The sequence below is a fragment of the Malurus melanocephalus genome, unplaced genomic scaffold (assembly GCF_030028575.1).
Source record: "Malurus melanocephalus ecotype Western Australia unplaced genomic scaffold, MMel_1.1 scaffold_292, whole genome shotgun sequence".
In the NCBI taxonomy this organism is placed as follows: Eukaryota; Metazoa; Chordata; class Aves; order Passeriformes; family Maluridae; genus Malurus; species Malurus melanocephalus.
In genome coordinates this window covers 636,579-653,987 of record NW_026623524.1, presented here as the reverse complement: position 1 = coordinate 653,987, position 17,409 = coordinate 636,579, and the positions used below count along the sequence as shown (strand labels likewise).

The following is a 17,409-nucleotide window of genomic DNA, read 5'->3' as shown; positions in this document are numbered from 1 at the left end:
TCAGAGCTGAAAGAATCCCCTGACCCTACAGGCTTCTGGATTCAGTGTCTCCTGTAACATTCTTTACACAAGAAATAGAAAGACCTTGCTGATTAATTTTTATCATGATCTATATGCACCAGGACAGCCTGAATCCAAACAAATGTTATACCTGAGGTAAGTTTTTTGATCGTAGAGCTTCACCTACCAGAATACTGTCATAATAATCAGAAATAAAATCACTGAAGTTACAGAGATCATTGTTTGCTCCAGCAAGCAGCATGGAATACATTTTGGAACAGAGATAAAGAGTCTAGTAAAACTTGATTTTACTTCACTGAGAGTCAAAAGGTAGGAATAGTGGGAAATATTTACAAAAATGAAAAATGTGTGAAAATTTAAAAGATCCACTAATTTGGAATTGTTTCACTAAATCAATATGGCCTATTATGAAAAATCAATGATGTAATCAGCTGTATTACTGCAATTTAATTAGGCACAGCAATSAAATATAATTATAAAAAACATTTCACCCAATCACTGCCTATCACTGTCTTTATCTCAAATTAAGAAAATTCAAGCTTTGTGTTAAGGTTTTTTTAAAAAAAACAACAGATCGTGAAAGATCAGAATTTTATTTCAATGCATGAATTCTTGAGAAAACAGGTTCCATTTCCTCAATGACTGTAGGACAGGACTGACATTTCAAGAAATAGAAATAGTGGTTGTTAAGTCTGGCAAAGTACGATCTGAAAATAATTTATGAAGGCAGTGAATATGTTGCCTGAAACATTATACTACAAAATATAAAATTATACAATGCATTTCCTGAAGGAAAAAATACTAATTACAAGGCTTATGAAGTCAGAGACCAATTGAGATGCTTTTCCATCAGAACTTCAGTAGTTCTCTACCTCCACGGTAGGAGCTTTTTAGGATTAATAAATTGCATTGCAAATGAACAAAATAATCTTTACTTGTTCGGTTATTATTTCTGAAAACCATTCTAACATGCTTAATATATTAACACATTTACTATTATATTTTGGAGAGCAGAGATTTAGAAGTGATAGACAGACTAGCTAAATTTAACACAGAAATTTCTTAAGCATTTGGTGTAATTAATATGAACAAGTATTATATAGTTGCATWTGCCTTGCCTATAGACTTCCAGCTGACTAGTTCAGCTGACTTTGTATGTACAGGTTCGTAATAAAATGATCCAACATTCTGACATGATGATGTGCAGGGATTACATGAATTTAGAATTATCATGGGAACGTCTTCCTAACTGACTTTTGCATCTTGCTACTTTTGCTTTTGCATGTACAGAAGAACTGGAGTACTTTTAAAAAGATATGCAGACATCCTCTGATTCCAACTGTATGTATATATGAGTGAAGCAAAYGTATGAATTTTTAATTGTTATGGACACTAGTAACCAGATATTTCGATTTTGAATCCTTTTTGAAAGAAAATCTGAATGTCAGCATTTCTGGGAGTCATGCATTGCTATTAAACTTCTGTTTCAGTGTCTATATCAGCTACTTTTGGGAGAAACCTCTCTCTCCAGGTACCTGTAGTACCTGGCTGCCTTTTTCTGTCAGACATGGTTGAAGTTAATTTAAAGTATGCTTTATATACTCATACTCTTATTACTGAAGAGCACTTCAGAGCACAACTACTAAAGACTATATCTATTCAGGTGTAAAAGAAAAAAAAAATCACTGTGCTATAATAGAACATTTCAAATTCTGATACTATCAAACTGTAACAACTATTCCAATTCATTTAATTAAAACTATAAAAAGAGCAGAAACCCAATAGAACAAAAGAAGATAAGCAGCAATTTGTCTCAGTTTAAAGGATGTATTTCAGGCTCTTATCTATCACATTACTACTACAGAATATGTTCAAATATTCTCCAGCACACTCACCTCTTTCTGACGGTATTTAATTGCCAGTTTCAATCTTGCAAGATCATTACCACTTTGTTCTTCTATCAAGCTATTATCATCTCTGTAATTAAGAATAATTTCCAATTCCCTAGAACTCCGTGTCTGATCCAGGAGATCTTTTGCAAATTGCTTGCATTGCCGTGATAATTCCTCATACTCTGACTTAAACTCATTTTCGACTTTACTCAGCTCCTGCAGCTCCCAGCTCAGTTGAAAAGCGGTAAGGAAAGGATCCTCACTGGACAAAGCAATCAATGATGGGCTCGCCAGAGCCTTGTAGATGTTGAGTCTGGACCGAGAGTGGCGGAGGCTGTCCACATCCGAGCTGGAGACACATTCGACACAGTTACAGCGGACCTCGTGTGGCCTGGGCACAGACACCCCTTTCTGCACAAGGAGCTTTATGATTTCATAATTGTTGGTGTGGGCAGCCAGAATAATAGGCGTGATATCTGGTGTAAATTCTGAAAACTGCTTGTCCAGAAGTACTGGTGGCACCTGTGAAAGAAGGCAAAAACCCTTACAGGCCTCCTCATTGAACAAGAGTTATAGAAAATTAATCTACAAATTGCTTACCAGTAATACACTTACTAATGAATCTTTATTTCTGSCCGGGGTTAAACACTTTAAATGTAACAATTCAATTAGCTAAGWTAGCATCTTTAAAGTTATAAATTGCTGTAAACAGGGTGTGATTTTTCATAGAACCTGTTTATATGTAAACAGCCCATAGGCAATGATTTACTAGAGCATATTATTAGATAAGCAAGGATGAGTTAGAAACAAATGSTCCTCCCCAGTCCCTTGAAGTGAGCAAGATAGAGACATTTTCTYCTCTCTTCCTGGTTTCTCTGAGTGTTATAGGGAAGAAAGAATCACGAGTGCATAACTGTAAATCTCTGAAGGACATTTATTTTACACTACCAGACGCCAAAGTCTTTCCCAGATCAAGACAATAYATTTGATTAGCATGATTAAGAATATAAGTGTAATTAGCAAATGTCAATCCAAAAAATGGAGTTGGCATCATCATTTATAGACTGCCTTCGGTCCACAGCTCAATAATCAAGTACAAAACTCAATCCACAGAGCATCACAGAGAAGTGCTCTGAGTGGTGCTCTTTCAGGAGGAAGAAAAAGGGAATACATTTGACTCAAAGTTATCKGAAGGCTAAGGAAATAGATGGTCACTGCAGGGAGGAAAAAATGTTTGATGCAAGTCTCATGACAGCACCAGGACCTCATTGCCAGGTGGAAAAATCACAAGCAGAGTGGGAGTGGTAAAATGGGGTAGAAAGTCAATTCTGGAAACCTGGCATTCAGGACTGTAGWCACACATCCCTAGGGAAGCAAGCCCTGCCTGGCCATAGTGTATTGCTGACCCCGAGTAGCTGTGCTGGATTCTGAGAAGGTATGTGGAGTCAAGAGGCAGAAATCCCTTCTGTCCCTTCCCATGCACTCAGATGTGCCTGCTTGGCTTGGCACTGAGTCAGGCTGGCACTGCGTTTGTTTTAGCACAAGACTGTGGGATGTCTGAGCTGATGTCACCCATCCTCATGCAGAGGGAGCAGCTATCCTCACAGGTAGATGTTCACAACCAGTGATCTGAGCAACACCCATGCAACTTCCATTCTGCTTTCTTTAGTCCGAGGTACAAAGAAAATCATGTAATGTGTGCAGGCATACAGAGAGGCATAAGGGTTAAATATTACTCCTGAAGTAAGGAATCCAGCTGAGAATATACTGAAGATATGTATGGATGTAGGGAACACTTGGGTACAAGAATAATCAGAATGTCTGCGTGCGGTGCCTGGTCCCAGCTGTAGTCAGGACAAAAGCCACAGCTTGGACTTTTGTCTTCCCAGAGGACTCTGTGGCTCTGTTCACCCTGCTCTGTCAGGTCTCCTCCAGGGTACCTCTGGGACATCTTTCTTCTCCTGGCTCGATACTGCACAGAGCCCACATGGGGATGCCCATATGCCCAGATCACTTCATTATTCCTGTCCAGTGTGAACTAGGGCTTGAAATCCATGTCTGTTTTCTCACCTGTCTTCAGTGGGGAAAGTGAGACCTGTTTCCAACCCCAATTCTCACAGGTAACTGTAGTCTTAGATTTATCATCTCTTTTAGTGACATATTATATAGGAAAAAAGAGAACACTGCAAGCATACACACACTTTTCCTGCTCTTTAAATTGTAACTGTGGCCAGTGCTTTTGAAGCTAGAAAGAGATGAAAATGGCAGTAGTGATTCAGACTTTGCATCAGTAGTAATGAGATTTTGGGCTATTGCAGAATTTGAAAAGGTTTACAGAGAGGCATGTACTGTGTTCTGACAGTGTCTGCTACAAGCAGTGAGATTCCCCCTCGGTTTCAGGTTCAGGGTACCAGGAGCAAGAAGAGAGCTGCAAGGGCAGAAAACTCAAGGACAGAAAGCTGTAACTTCTTTCTCACTGACTGCTCAGAGTATAACTCTGTCACTTCACATGTCGCTAGCTTTGTACTTTCCGACAGAACTGAAGTAACGTTTGCTTCAAGCCCTGCCAGAACTGAAGGCTATCTTAAACATATCATGAGCTGCAAGCTCTGAAAAATTARGACAGAGCTTCAAACAACATGGCATTACAGTGGCTGACTTGTACATGGGGTCCATTTCCTTAAAAGCTGCTTGCTTTTTCTCATAGCTTATCAAAACCTTTCATCTTAAGCTAACTCAGATACAAGGCTAATGMACACATTTTGGAATTCATAGCATCAGAATCTACCCAAATATAGAAGTGTTTATTAAATCTTTTCAGCTTTAACTTACAGAAACATTTAAACTTAAAGGGCAAACCCTGACTTCAACTTTAATTACATCATGAGTTTAACCCCTGACCCATTACCTCCTATTTTAGGATTTTGTACTAATTTAAACCAAAGAGAGAATATCAAAGTAATAAGGTCAAATTGTTCCCTCATCTGAAGCAAAATGAAGTACTTATCTTTGAAGTACTGAGAGCACTCATGGCATTCACAAAATTTCAACATTTAACTGTTGACCCAGAGCACTTGCTCTTAAGTCATCAGACTTACAATGAATTTTACTTTCAAACTACTGAAAATAATTATCTTTAAAGAGAACCAAACTAAATAACAAGCACACACTGACATTAGTCACATATTCTGAAGGTTCTGAGTGACAGAACACTCACAGAAAACATATGAATCTTCCTTAAATCCTGGAGCATGGAAAGCTACTAAGTCTTACAGTCACTAACTGTGACTGTGACTTCCCAAGGCTCAGCACTGGTGTAACTAAATTATACATTTTGGAGTTAGGTTGCTAAGTTTGAGGCAGCTTAAACTTGGAAAGGTCAAACAATTTTTGCCTTCTTACATTTTGTTGAAGATTTTCAACCTAAACACTACTTACAGGGCTCAACAAAGATGTTTGGTGACTGTGTACACTTGTTATGAATGTCTTATGTTGATTAGGAGACAAAAAGAAAGCAAGACAAAAAATAAAGGATAGCTCAAAGACTGAACACTTTAGTGCACAAGGGCATGGAATTTTTTTTGTCACATTTCCCTGCACTCACTGTAAGTGGGAATGAGTCAGTCTTGTTTGGTTACTTAACAATTCCTTTAGATACCGAGTGGAATGGTCCTYTTCAATGTGTTTATATTCTGAGTATGGTCTGTGTGAAGACAAGGTCCTTTGTTACGACAGGGAGAGAAACTAGGTTAAATCAATGCCACTTAGGTCTGAGACATTTTCCTGTCCCCGTGACATCAAAGGAGATTGCTGGTGATSTCTTAGACATCCTGGAAACAGGAAAAATATAAGTCAGTTTGGAAAAGGAAGTACTGCTGGGACAGGAGACAACTACCTTTCAAAAGTACTGCATTCATCATTAGTTCCAGTTCTCCAGGATTTGTGAAAAGAGGGTGTGAGCAGTTAATGCTGAATGGATTACCTTAGGAATTTGCTTTTAGTCAATCTCCTATTGGTAGGGGAAGGTGCCATTTTTGTCTCMGTGTAAGCCCTTCTCAATGTACATCACATGTTGTAATGTATTTCCAAGGCTCTAAATGCACTCATTTGGTGCTGATATGAATGCATCATGCTAGCAAAGGATATCTTCCCCCACTTAGAATAGCATTTTATGAAATATCATGTCCATTCATTTTGCTGAAAATTAACTTTCAGCTTTTCCAGGACAAAACTGGAATAGGCTGTTCATAGTAGTACAAAATCCCAGTCACATTTAAGGAAGCTTCAGAGCTTGCCTTTTTATGGGTCCTGAATTTTGAAAAGTACAATTTACAAGTTTGAATTATTTTCATCCCATTTTTGCCAAGCACAAACTGAGTTTTCAAAACCTTGGGGGTTTTTTTATCAGCTATGCTGAACCTACCCTAAGATGTGAGCTTTCTAATGCTTGTTCATTTTCATATTACAGCTGAACCAATTTGTGTGTCACAGAAGTCACAGCATGGACTGATCACTTCCAGTCTCCATGACAGCCACATTGCACAAAAAGCATTAATGTAACACATTAAGAAAAAGAATTYGACCAATCTGTTCCTGAAGCTCTGCAGTGATGGGTGGATATGTCACACCATTTCCACGCAATGTTTCTGATACTTCATATGCTTTACCTTTGTGCAGTTTAAGCCCATAAATTCTTGTTCTATGAAATGTGGATACAGARAATGCTTTATTTCTTTGCTTAGTTTCTGTTTTTTTTAATTTTTCATACAGATTTTCCTTGGGGGGGTTGGAACAAGATAGTTTTAAGGTCCTTTCCAGCCCAGGCCATTCTGTGATTCTACAATTCTATGATGTGTGCTCATTCTGACGTGATTAGATGTGATACCAACTTTTGAACTGTAATATGTTATTGTCCTGTCTTTTTATGGTAGTCGTGTTTCAATATTTCCTGCGGAACTGCTATCTTAATTGTTTCCAATTCCAATAGATACTTGGTTGATTATTTCTGCTGTACTTAGGACCTTACATTTTTTCTTACTGGGCTGTTTTAATTTTTACAGAAATAGTTTATTTCTTGCCAAAACCTGAATTCTAACTGCAACAGCCTTGAGATCCTCCCACATTTTGTTGCCTACAGAATTAACACAACCCTCWACTTCATCTAAAATGTCAAGAATAATAGTACTGATAGGGATAGACCGCAGCAGGACTGCTCATCCCTCTGTTGAATTCATTCACCCTGTTTCATTGTTGGCAACTWCTGTAAGTGTGGTTTCCTTAGACTGCATTTTGAGTGACAGTTTAAGAAATCTTACAAATCTCAAGCTATATGATATGTACTACTTTCCCCCAACATACAGAGCTTGCTATTTGGTGATGAATGATAATTATATTGTTATGACAAGATTTGTTCCTGACAAATCTTGGTAGACTGCTATTCATGTCTRTATTTTCTTCTAGGTGCTTACAAGAAGAATGTTTAACTATTTTCTTCAGGATAGTCTCTGCTGTAAAAAAAAAACCTCTAGGTGTCTTTTATTTGAAAAAGGAGAATAGGAAATGGAAAGGAAATGCTCTAAAATGAATTGAYAACAGTTTCCAGACACAGTAGAGAAAAATATATTGGATTTGAAAGACTTAGGACATGAAATTGTTGGGTGAGACTGATGTCAGAGGACTTCAGTGCTTTATTTATCTCTTTTTTTATCTCTTTTTTTGTTTTTGCTTTTTTTTTTGTTTTGTTTTGGTTTTTTTTTGTTTTTGTTTGTTTGTTTGTTTCTTTTGTTTGTTTGTTTTTAATTGCTCCTCCCTGTATGTCTGAAAGAACTCTGACCCAAAATACTGTCTGTATGCAAAATTACTGATTTCCAATTCACATTTTTCTGTGACCACTATTTGTGAATGGATGTGCTGTTTCATCAGTCAATGCCAGTAGCTCAAGCAAGGGTGGGAAATTGCTTAAAAGTAGACACTCAATAAAMGACTGCCAGGATATTTAGAATTTGTTTTCAGCTATGGGATTTACACTTGCTCTCTCACCACTTATTTTTAAACAGGTAAAGGAGTGTTTCTGGTAAGATTTCTGGACATTGCTCAACTGCTCATAATGAGGAGTGMCAAGCAAATGTTTTCACTCAAGGGACAGTGAAAAAAGAAAAGCAAAATGGTTTGGAAAAACATAAGAACTGAGATAGAAGAAAGATATTATTATGGAAARGATTAAAGGAGAATTATTTATTTCCATCATAATAAATCTCATATACACCTCTCAAAGTCTGCATGATGAGGAAATTTAATACTGAAACATCCTAAATGTTCAAAGTAGATCTAGTTTGGGCCTTCCCATCTGCATGTTTCTTCATTTTTTCAAACACAGAATGGTTCACAAAGACAAAATCATTTTAGTGAAACTTAAGTYTGATATTCAGTTTTCTGAGAAACCCTGTCTCTGATCTGATTAGAAAAACATGGAATAGCTTTTGCTATTCCCTGTTTATTTTTCTTGTCCCAAAATGACTTCTGTAGTCAGCTAGAGAGGTTGGAAAGAAATTGGCTTGCTTTGACAATGAACTCTTCAGAGAAATGTCAGAAAAAAAGAAGTTCTTAGAATTTAAGCAGGATCCTTTGTTTATCCCTGARCTTCTTAGATCTAGAAACAAGAAAAGGTGTCCCACTGGCTATGGAATTATAAAGATGGTTTTTGAAAAGGAGTTTTTGCAGAAAAGACAGTAACAGATTGGTGGGCTCCCTTGGTATTAACAAACTGTTTAGGAAATACAAGTGTCTCAGAGGGTGGGAATTAGCTAAATTTCTTTGCAGCTGATTRCAATTATTTAACAAAGTAATTTGAGATATCTTCATAGCTATGAAGTAAATTTCTTGTTTGAGAAAATTAAAAGGGTTATACTCACAAAGAACAAATTGGGAATCAGGCAAATCTGCAAACACTTAAAGAAAAATTACTTAATTTTAATATTATTTTCTATTTTAAAAATATTAAGAGAAAGGAATACAAAAGATTATGGCAGAGACAAAGAAACCTGTATCTGCAGAGGATACAGAGGAATTTCGTAGTAAGCTGTTTCATAAGTGCATTATTTCCAGTACGTTATTCAGTGGTTTGTTATTTAACAGCAGCTCTAGTTTTTGAACCATATTGTAAGTTTCCCATATTTTACAGATGGAAAACAGAACATTTTTTTCTSAAGTATCTCCTCCTCTCACAGAGGAGACCAAGGCTCACACAACTTTGCTAGRATATGCTGGAACTGAAATATGTATTTGAGAGGCAAAGGGTTGAAAACTGAATTTTATTACAGGCTGATAATATTCTCASCTGGGTTCAATTCCTTAACAATAGACACTTTGAGATCCTCCTTCAATATAAGAATCAATTGAACAATTCTCCTGTTTATGAGGTTTGGGAACATGTAAGTAAGGAAAAAAGATTGCTAGAAATAAAAACATTCCTTTTGATTTCCCACTGCAAAGAGATCAAAGGAGAAATGGGAGAGACATGCATTATTATGACCTGCCCTCTACACAGGGGAAGAATAGTTACTTACAGRTATTTAAGGGTACATTGCTAGAAAGAAGCCTTTGAAACTGATGCCAAGGAGAAAGGATTGGTTCAAACCCCTCAATACTGTGAGCTCTCCTTGTATGAAGTTAGTCTTCTCTTAGAATTGTATTCCTCTTGAGTTCACCAATTGATTGGATCTTGATTCTGTACAGACCTTACATACATGGTGCATCCTAGTAATGAGTGTAAAGAGGTATTCCAAATGGGCTTTAGGGTATGGAAAGRTTTTTTATTTAAGCCTGTGTAAGTATATTTTTACTAAATTCAGTGCATGGTAGTAAGCAGAGACTTAACAAGCAAAGGTCTAAATGAGCAGGGAGCAGGGAAGAGAAATTTTATCTTATCAGCCAGATTGCTTGTACTTACAGCAAACATCATGAAACAAGTTGGTAGCAAATAAAATGGTGGCAGACTTTTTGCATTTTCTGCAAATATTCAGCTGTAKCTCAGCAGCACATAATATGAAATGCTAGGCTTTGAGGGTAGATATTTCAGGTTCCTTTTTTTTTTTTTTTCCCTGCCAGAAGGCCTCACACACTGTGGCAAGCCTGAAAACTTAGATAATATTTTATTACCAACCTTCAGAAGTGTTTAGTAGCTGAGTTGAAAGGGGAACTAATTTTGCCTCCTGCCAATCTGGAGCGAACGTGTGGAAGATATGGATTCTGGCATGGGCACAAAGTACAATTAAAACACTTCTGTCTGCACTGTTATGTGACATATGTATCCTCTATCCAGAAACAGTTGGTAAATTGACAGGCTAAATTGGTAGTCTCCCAAGACAAGTAAGCCCCTGTTATCACATTAATGGACTTAGTCARTCCATTTTGAATTTGTTGGATTGCTCCAGCTGGATGTTAACATGAAGGAATATTAGAAATACTTAATTCCTGCAAGTCTTCCAAGAGAGATGGATGTTTGAGATCTGAAGAAAATTCTGGAGTGTGAGTGCAGCTTTCTTACTAGAYACCAGAGAATTCATACAAAAGTAGGATACTGTTGAATGTATCAGCCTCTTCAAAAGCTTTGATAAATGTTCATAACATCAAAAAGAGGAAATTCAATCACGATGCATAAAGCTGTATGGAAATCAGATTTGATAAATTTCACTGTTCACAGAGCAATTTGACAAGGGATGCCCTGTGACACGAGAAAAGATAACAGTGTGGAAGGCCATGAWTGAGCAAGCTTCTTGGGTTTTTTAATTTTCTTAAGGTTTTCCCATGGCTAAAGGTTTGAAAGGTCATTTGTTTTATAGATTATTATTTATGTTTGCATGTTGGACTCTCAAAAACTAATGCTCACTTCGAAAAAGTCTTTCAAATTCTACTCTTGCATAAAACTTATTTAGGTAATACCTCCAAAGGCAAGTTCAAGGTAACTGCATTAGAGCACAGCAGCTCCTCATAGACAAAGAAGAGCTGTAGAATGGTGGCTCATTGAAAATATATTTCAGTGGCTGACTGTTCGTCACTGGATTGCCTGGAGGTTTGTGTCTGTCAGAAACTGCTGCGCTTTGAGTCTCTTTCTATAGTAGGTGGTCCTGTTCCTAAAATCCTTCCTGAGATTCTGCACTGAGCACTGTCAGAAAGAGGATATGTTTCAGAAGAACCTACAGGAYGATATTTGTCTTCCGATTTAAACACCTAATTATAGCTTTATATGTGAATTATGATTTGAGGTCCTATTACACCCAGGAAAATCTAGGGCTTATCTCAGCTGCCCACAGGTTCTGTGACATAACTRCAAGGCCACAACATGTCCCACAGATATCCAGGATGCCTCATATTTCACTTACCCACTATATGTGAGCTTCTGGGCTGGGCCCCTGGTTGCTGTAGTGAGTGGAACCCAGAGATGTATTTTCTTAGCTTACAGGAGACACTTGTATTTGATCAGCAAACCCTCTGCTCATCACTGACCTTAGTGGGAACTCAGCTATCTGGCTCATTTGTGAGCAGCAAATGGACTGATTCAAACAGCATTTCACTGCTTAAGACACTCCAGAGGAGGAGAGAGATCTATGCAGATATGACACAAGACCTGCTGGAGGGTCTCTCTCCTTTGCAGTGAGGACACATACCTGCAGACTCTGAAAGCTCCACTGCTGCCTTGTCTTCAGCCTCAGGGACCCGAATGGAGGGCTGATTTCCACCTCCTTACAGCTGTATCTGTACACATACATTTATATATAGCTGTCTTGGTTTGAAAGAACAATAACATATATTTACACAGAGCACAGATCTCAAACTGCTATAACAAGGGAAAAAACATGAACTATACCCTGAGAGGCTTCTCTAGGCAGAAATTATACTGGTTTGTTTATATTGCTCCTTTAATGTTATAAATTTTGTTAACTGCATAGCCAAATGTACAAATAATTGGCAACAGGGATTTCTAGATCTTAGAAGACAAGGCTACCTCAATTTAAAAAGGTTCCGTTTGTTGAACCTCTTGGTGTTAACAAATTTGTTCTACTGGCCTCAGAGCTGATCCTTAACCTGTTTTGAGGCACTGAAAGACTGTTAAAATCTTTAGATTAAGCTTTGTAGCTGTTGAGTTGTCAGGAAGTAAAAGCAGGTAGGTTTGGCATGAAAGTTTGTGGAGATGACAGTACAGGACTCCTGACTGTAGAAGGCAGAGACTTTGGATGTTTTAGTTTTTAATTTGTATGCTGTCCCTCTTCTGGTTGTAAATTTGGGTGAGTGCTGTAAAGTGAGGCTCAAAAAACATAAATAGAAGAGAAAACAAATCAAAGCTGAAAATGTGACTTCTTAACATGCAATCTGACTTCTCCACAGACCTTATTTTTCAATTAACTTTCTAAAGATTTTGAGGGGTTTTTTTTCCTAAAGGGTTTGATTTATTCTAGATTTTCAAATATTTTTGCTAATCAGAACTTGTCTCCTCATGGTAGGAAAGTACTTTCATTTCTAGCATGAGCTTAAAAACCAGAAATAGGAAAAAGCCAGAAAATAATRACAGAAAGGTACTTAATCTTTCTGAATCTGTAACACTTCAAGTTTAGGTAGAAGTTTGGTTTACCAATTGTCTTTAAAATAAATCTGTGTCATSATCAATGTTTTCTGGATTTCTGCAAACTGCTAAACCAGAGGATTAGGTTAATTGCTGGTGAAAGTCATCCTCAAATACACACCTTCCGGGAACCTATCTGTAAGAATCTTGCTGGTCAGTTGTTTTTGGTTTTTTTTTATATATTGCCAATAAAAAATGCCTCATCATTTTGTTCAAGTCAATAAACCATCATGTTTCCCCRTATTTTGGCATGTGTCTTTTGCTACTGCTTCAACCTTGGAAATTATGATTTAGCATTTGCTACAAGGTGATGGGTGCATATTGTAGAACACATTGCCTRCCTCAATATTGAAATTGCTAGGAGCTCTATTTGATGGCACAGGCATACCARCTTCTGGAGTATTTCTTTAGCAATTGTCACAGGTTTTTTCTACTCATCCACCCACCTTAGCTCTGATGCATATAAACACAGACAGTTTGGATTTATTGCCAAGAGATAATAACATCTATGTTCAGCTTTTTTTTTTTAAACTTGAAAATAGCCAGCAACCCTCTAAAAATCCAAGAACAATACTTTTTAAATTCTTATCTCCATCTCACACTCAATTAGTCAGTTCCTTCATGGTGCACCTGTGCTACGTGTTGTTTTCATGTGCCCAAATGGTTATTTGAAAGATTGAATATGTGGATAGGCTACTGTACCTATTTAATCCATAAAATGAAATATCTCTTACACAGCCTCTTTCATTCAACAGTCTTATCAATATGTCAGAAAATTCTAACTAATCAGATGCTACTGGGGAAAAATACTCAGCTACCCACTCAGGCAGCTAGGAGTGGGAAGAAACTACTTTTTGCCCTCACATTCCACTTCAAGAATGTGTACTTCAAGCTTAACAAAGTATCTCTGCAATGCCACCTCCATACTCATTACTATCTAGACTGTCATTAATTAGAATATTCAAAAGAGACATTTAGTTCATCAACTTCTGTGGGAGACATTTTCAAAACAAAAATGGTGCTTGAATCTCAACAGAGTATCCCACAAGGGATTGTGACTGGTATTTTGYGAAGTTACTGGAAAAAGAGTTTTAGATAAGAAAACTACCAGGCATCATGCAGTGCTCATCAAATMTTTCTTTCTGCCCCTGCTTTATCAATATAACTCCCAGTTCAGTAACTCGGGGAAAATTTGGAAGACCAACAAAAAAATCAGGTTCAGCATTTATGTAAAGTCCATTGTAGTTGTATGGGGCCCACACCTTGCACACATCCCCTGGCCCATTGTTCTCCATGATGGCCCATTGTTACCAGGGGGAARTACAGCCCTCACATAGGAGCTTTCCTTTGCCACATCCAACACTGGCATGTGTGGCAATGCATGGCTGGGAAAATGCTATCTCATGAGGCTTGGAAAGAAAATAATGGACCAAAGCTGCCAAAATGTTCTGCATGCACTGAGAGAGACTGRGTCTGAAGCTGGACCACATGACAGCTCCAAAGAAGAGCTCTGGCTTCATCTCAGGGCCTCCTCAAAGGGCAATTTCAAGAAGTCCAAAGATACTCAGAAACATGAAAAAAACAGAGCGGGTGATGTGGCACATGTAGGGAATTTCCTAGGAGATAGGATCTCTGTCAGGCATGATAGGAGCTCTGTCAGAAGAGCAGAATCTATACTGCCAGTATTTCAGGAATGGAAAACGACTCTCTGGGCTCTGTGCTGCTTTCATGCTGTYTCATGACTTTTCACTTTTAGACTTYTTATCTATTTCTGGGAATGCTGCCAGACTGAAGGCACTTTGCCTGCAAAGCTGTCTAGCCTTGCTGTCTGTATCCCTTCCCAGATAGCTTAGGTGAGTGCATGAACATCTACGTGGAAGCCTGTTCCACTGGCCTAGAAACTACACTGTACAATAAACTACACTGTACAACATCCTTTTCACAGTTCCTCACATAGGACCATTCCCTCATCCTGGCTGTTCTCCTACATTCTCTCATTCTCTGTAAAACTACATAACAACACCGATCAGATGTTGAGACACATTTTGGCATAAGATCAGTCACTGTTTTTTTCTAGTGAGAATTGCTTCAGTAGATTTGAGGGAAAGACAACTTGTATTGTTGTCCTTTCTTTTCTACCTTCCCACACACCAAATAATTATCACTCAGATACATGCACCAAGGTTTATAGAACATCACTTCAGCCTTCAACAGCAAAACTGTGCCCTTTCTCTCCCTACCTCCCAAAAAGTCCCACGATTGCAAGCTTTCTTGCCAATCCACCCATGAACTCTTCCTGTCCAAGGGTTCACAGTGGCTGCCAGCACAATGAACAGCACATAAATGCCAGAGCCTTTCTGAATTCACATCTGTTTTTCAAGATGTCAGAGCTGTCATATTCTTACACATGGCTTCTCACCTCACCCATCTCTTCCAGATGCCATTCCTTATAACATAGAAGCACAAAACCACTGCTTGCTGAGGTTRCCCCCTACACAGAACTTTTGTCTCCTTCCTTTCAGTTCTTTCCCTCACAGATTTAGGCTAGAACATACCATACCTAAAGTCTACTGTGACCAGAGAGAAAACTAAAGAGGCCCCTACAAATTGACGAAGAAGGGCTGCTCTCAGTCTATCTGAAGAGGAAATGGTAACTATCCTCATCTCTTCCTGAGAGAGTCCCATAACCTGGTAGTGACATCAGAGACTTGAATCCATAGTTGTGAATGCAACCCAAATGGCATCTAACCAGGTTTGCAAAAAGCATGGGAGCTATGGGGACACCTGGGATGGTGGAAGAGGATTTTTCAGAGTCTATGCTACTTCAGGGTGCATGGACATTTCCAGATCCAATGTAACTAAATAGCAATGACARTTCCTGCTGTGATCATCTCTGTCTTAACCAACTTCTAGCCTTGAAAAGGCAGTAACAACTCATGAAGGTACTGAAATGCTTATTAAGGGATCTGTATCGTCCGCCAGTTTCTAAACACTCTTACACCCTGTCTCTGAGGTGTATTATACCTATATACTGAATCTTTCAGTCCTTCAGAAATATCTGGATGTTTAAATTTTCAGAGATTTGGGGTTTTGTCTCTTCCAAGAAATACTTTTTCCCGAATATTTAGACAGCAGACCGAACTTACCGTTTCTTGGATCTTTGAGAAACTGCCAGGAAAATCCGTGAAACCCAACAAAAAGAAGTGGTATATGCCATACACTTGCATTTTTAGAGACTGACAAGATGAATTCTGGCTTCCTGGCTTGACTTTAACTGGCACCATAAGTAGAAGGCAGGGGTTTTCATAAAGTAGTTTATGATGTAACTTTTGCCTCAGGAGAGGAAAAAAGACTGTGAGAGTTGCAGCATGTGGATATAGTTTATTTTCAGCCTCCTACTTCCAGCACTATGCTAGCAATTTCTCCATTTCTCTGTGTGTGGCAAGGACACCAGCATCTTTGGGGAAGACAGTGTTAGGGGGACATTTGGTCTGTGCATCCAAAGTATCCACAGACAGTAGATTCATCTCCCAAATTATCTTGATGGCTACTAACTTTTGAGTTCCAGACTGACCAGATGAAAGCTGCAGACTGGAAGCTTTCAGCTTCAATCTTCACAGAATCAGAGAATCACAGAACCATTTAGGTCAGAAAAGACCKCTAGGATCATCAAGTCCAGCCCTGATCATCAAGCCCATCCTTGCCATAACCCTTAYTCTGTGCCCAGCAAGGTTTTCACATTAATTGACTGCCACATGACAAAAGGAGTGAGCCAGGCACATATCACAGTGATCACATTTCTCCCTGTCCCAAAGTTCTCTGTCCTTTAGCAATTCCTTATATTTGCAAATTCCACTCTGGTGTTACCTCAGGGTTTTTTTTCAGACTATCCCTAGAGTGTCCACTCATTAAAAATACCCTCAAGTATCACATGTTTGACATCTAACAGTGAACAGGAAGGCACAAAGGCACTGCCATGTGCTTTTATTTTTGCTAGTCAGGCAATGCTGTAAACACTGCAGTCAGGTTTCCAACCCCTAAAGCAAATCTGTCAGCTAATACAATGYTACATGGATCCAAGTCTAATAACCGAGACTTCAGCTTCGCTTATGTGATTTACAGCATCCTTWGAAGGCAGCTGCACCTCTGCTTCATTCTCCCCTGAATACTCATGAATATCTAGATGGACAGCCACCCAGATAGTGATCAATGCCTGGCTTCCTTAAGCAGTAGTGCACACTGTGATTTAGATAAAGGTATTAATTTTTTTTATGCTGCCTAACCCCTAGTCCAACTGTGGATGCTGCATGCAATTTAACAAGACAATTTTTTTTTTTCTGTAGATACTAAATTTAAAAGAACAACTTTTTTCCCCCCTCTCAATTTGGCATTCAACTATCTATCAGAGTAAGCAACAAGTGACTTGGCAGATAAATCARGCCATATGGCTTTGAAGAATGGTAATTTAAAAGTACTTGGACAAGTTTCCTCAACTCATTCACATTAATTTGTGCTATTCTCTTTTACTTGYTTTTTAAACAGCTGGTACAGCTAAAAAAGTATAGAAAATATAATGAATATAATGCAAAAGACAACCCCCCATCCTGAGTTGCATTAATGTGTAGTGCAAAAACCTCACTCAAAAAATGAGTAACAGAARGAGTTCAAAGACAATTCAAAACTGTTAAACCTACATGCCTCGTCTATAGTCACCAGGTGGCACCAGATGTATCCATATATTGATAATCAGCTTAAAACCATTGTAACCCATGAGGTCTTTGAAATGCACAGCACATCACATATGGCTATTAGGCAGAGCCCTGCAGTTGAGAGGTCAGTAGGCAAAAGAGTTCCGATCTAACTTTAACAAGATCTTAT

General features: G+C 38.3%; 1 protein-coding gene across 1 annotated transcript in view; it reads right to left on the bottom strand.

The window, feature by feature from the left end:
- TRPC4 (transient receptor potential cation channel subfamily C member 4) overlaps window positions 1-17,409 on the bottom strand; it is a 76,872-nt gene that overhangs the window by 56,162 nt on the left and 3,301 nt on the right. Inside the window, exon 2 of the mRNA XM_057376832.1 lies at window positions 1,917-2,435. Coding sequence (XP_057232815.1) covers window positions 1,917-2,435 — 519 coding nt within the window. The remainder of the gene's footprint in view (window positions 1-1,916; window positions 2,436-17,409) is intronic.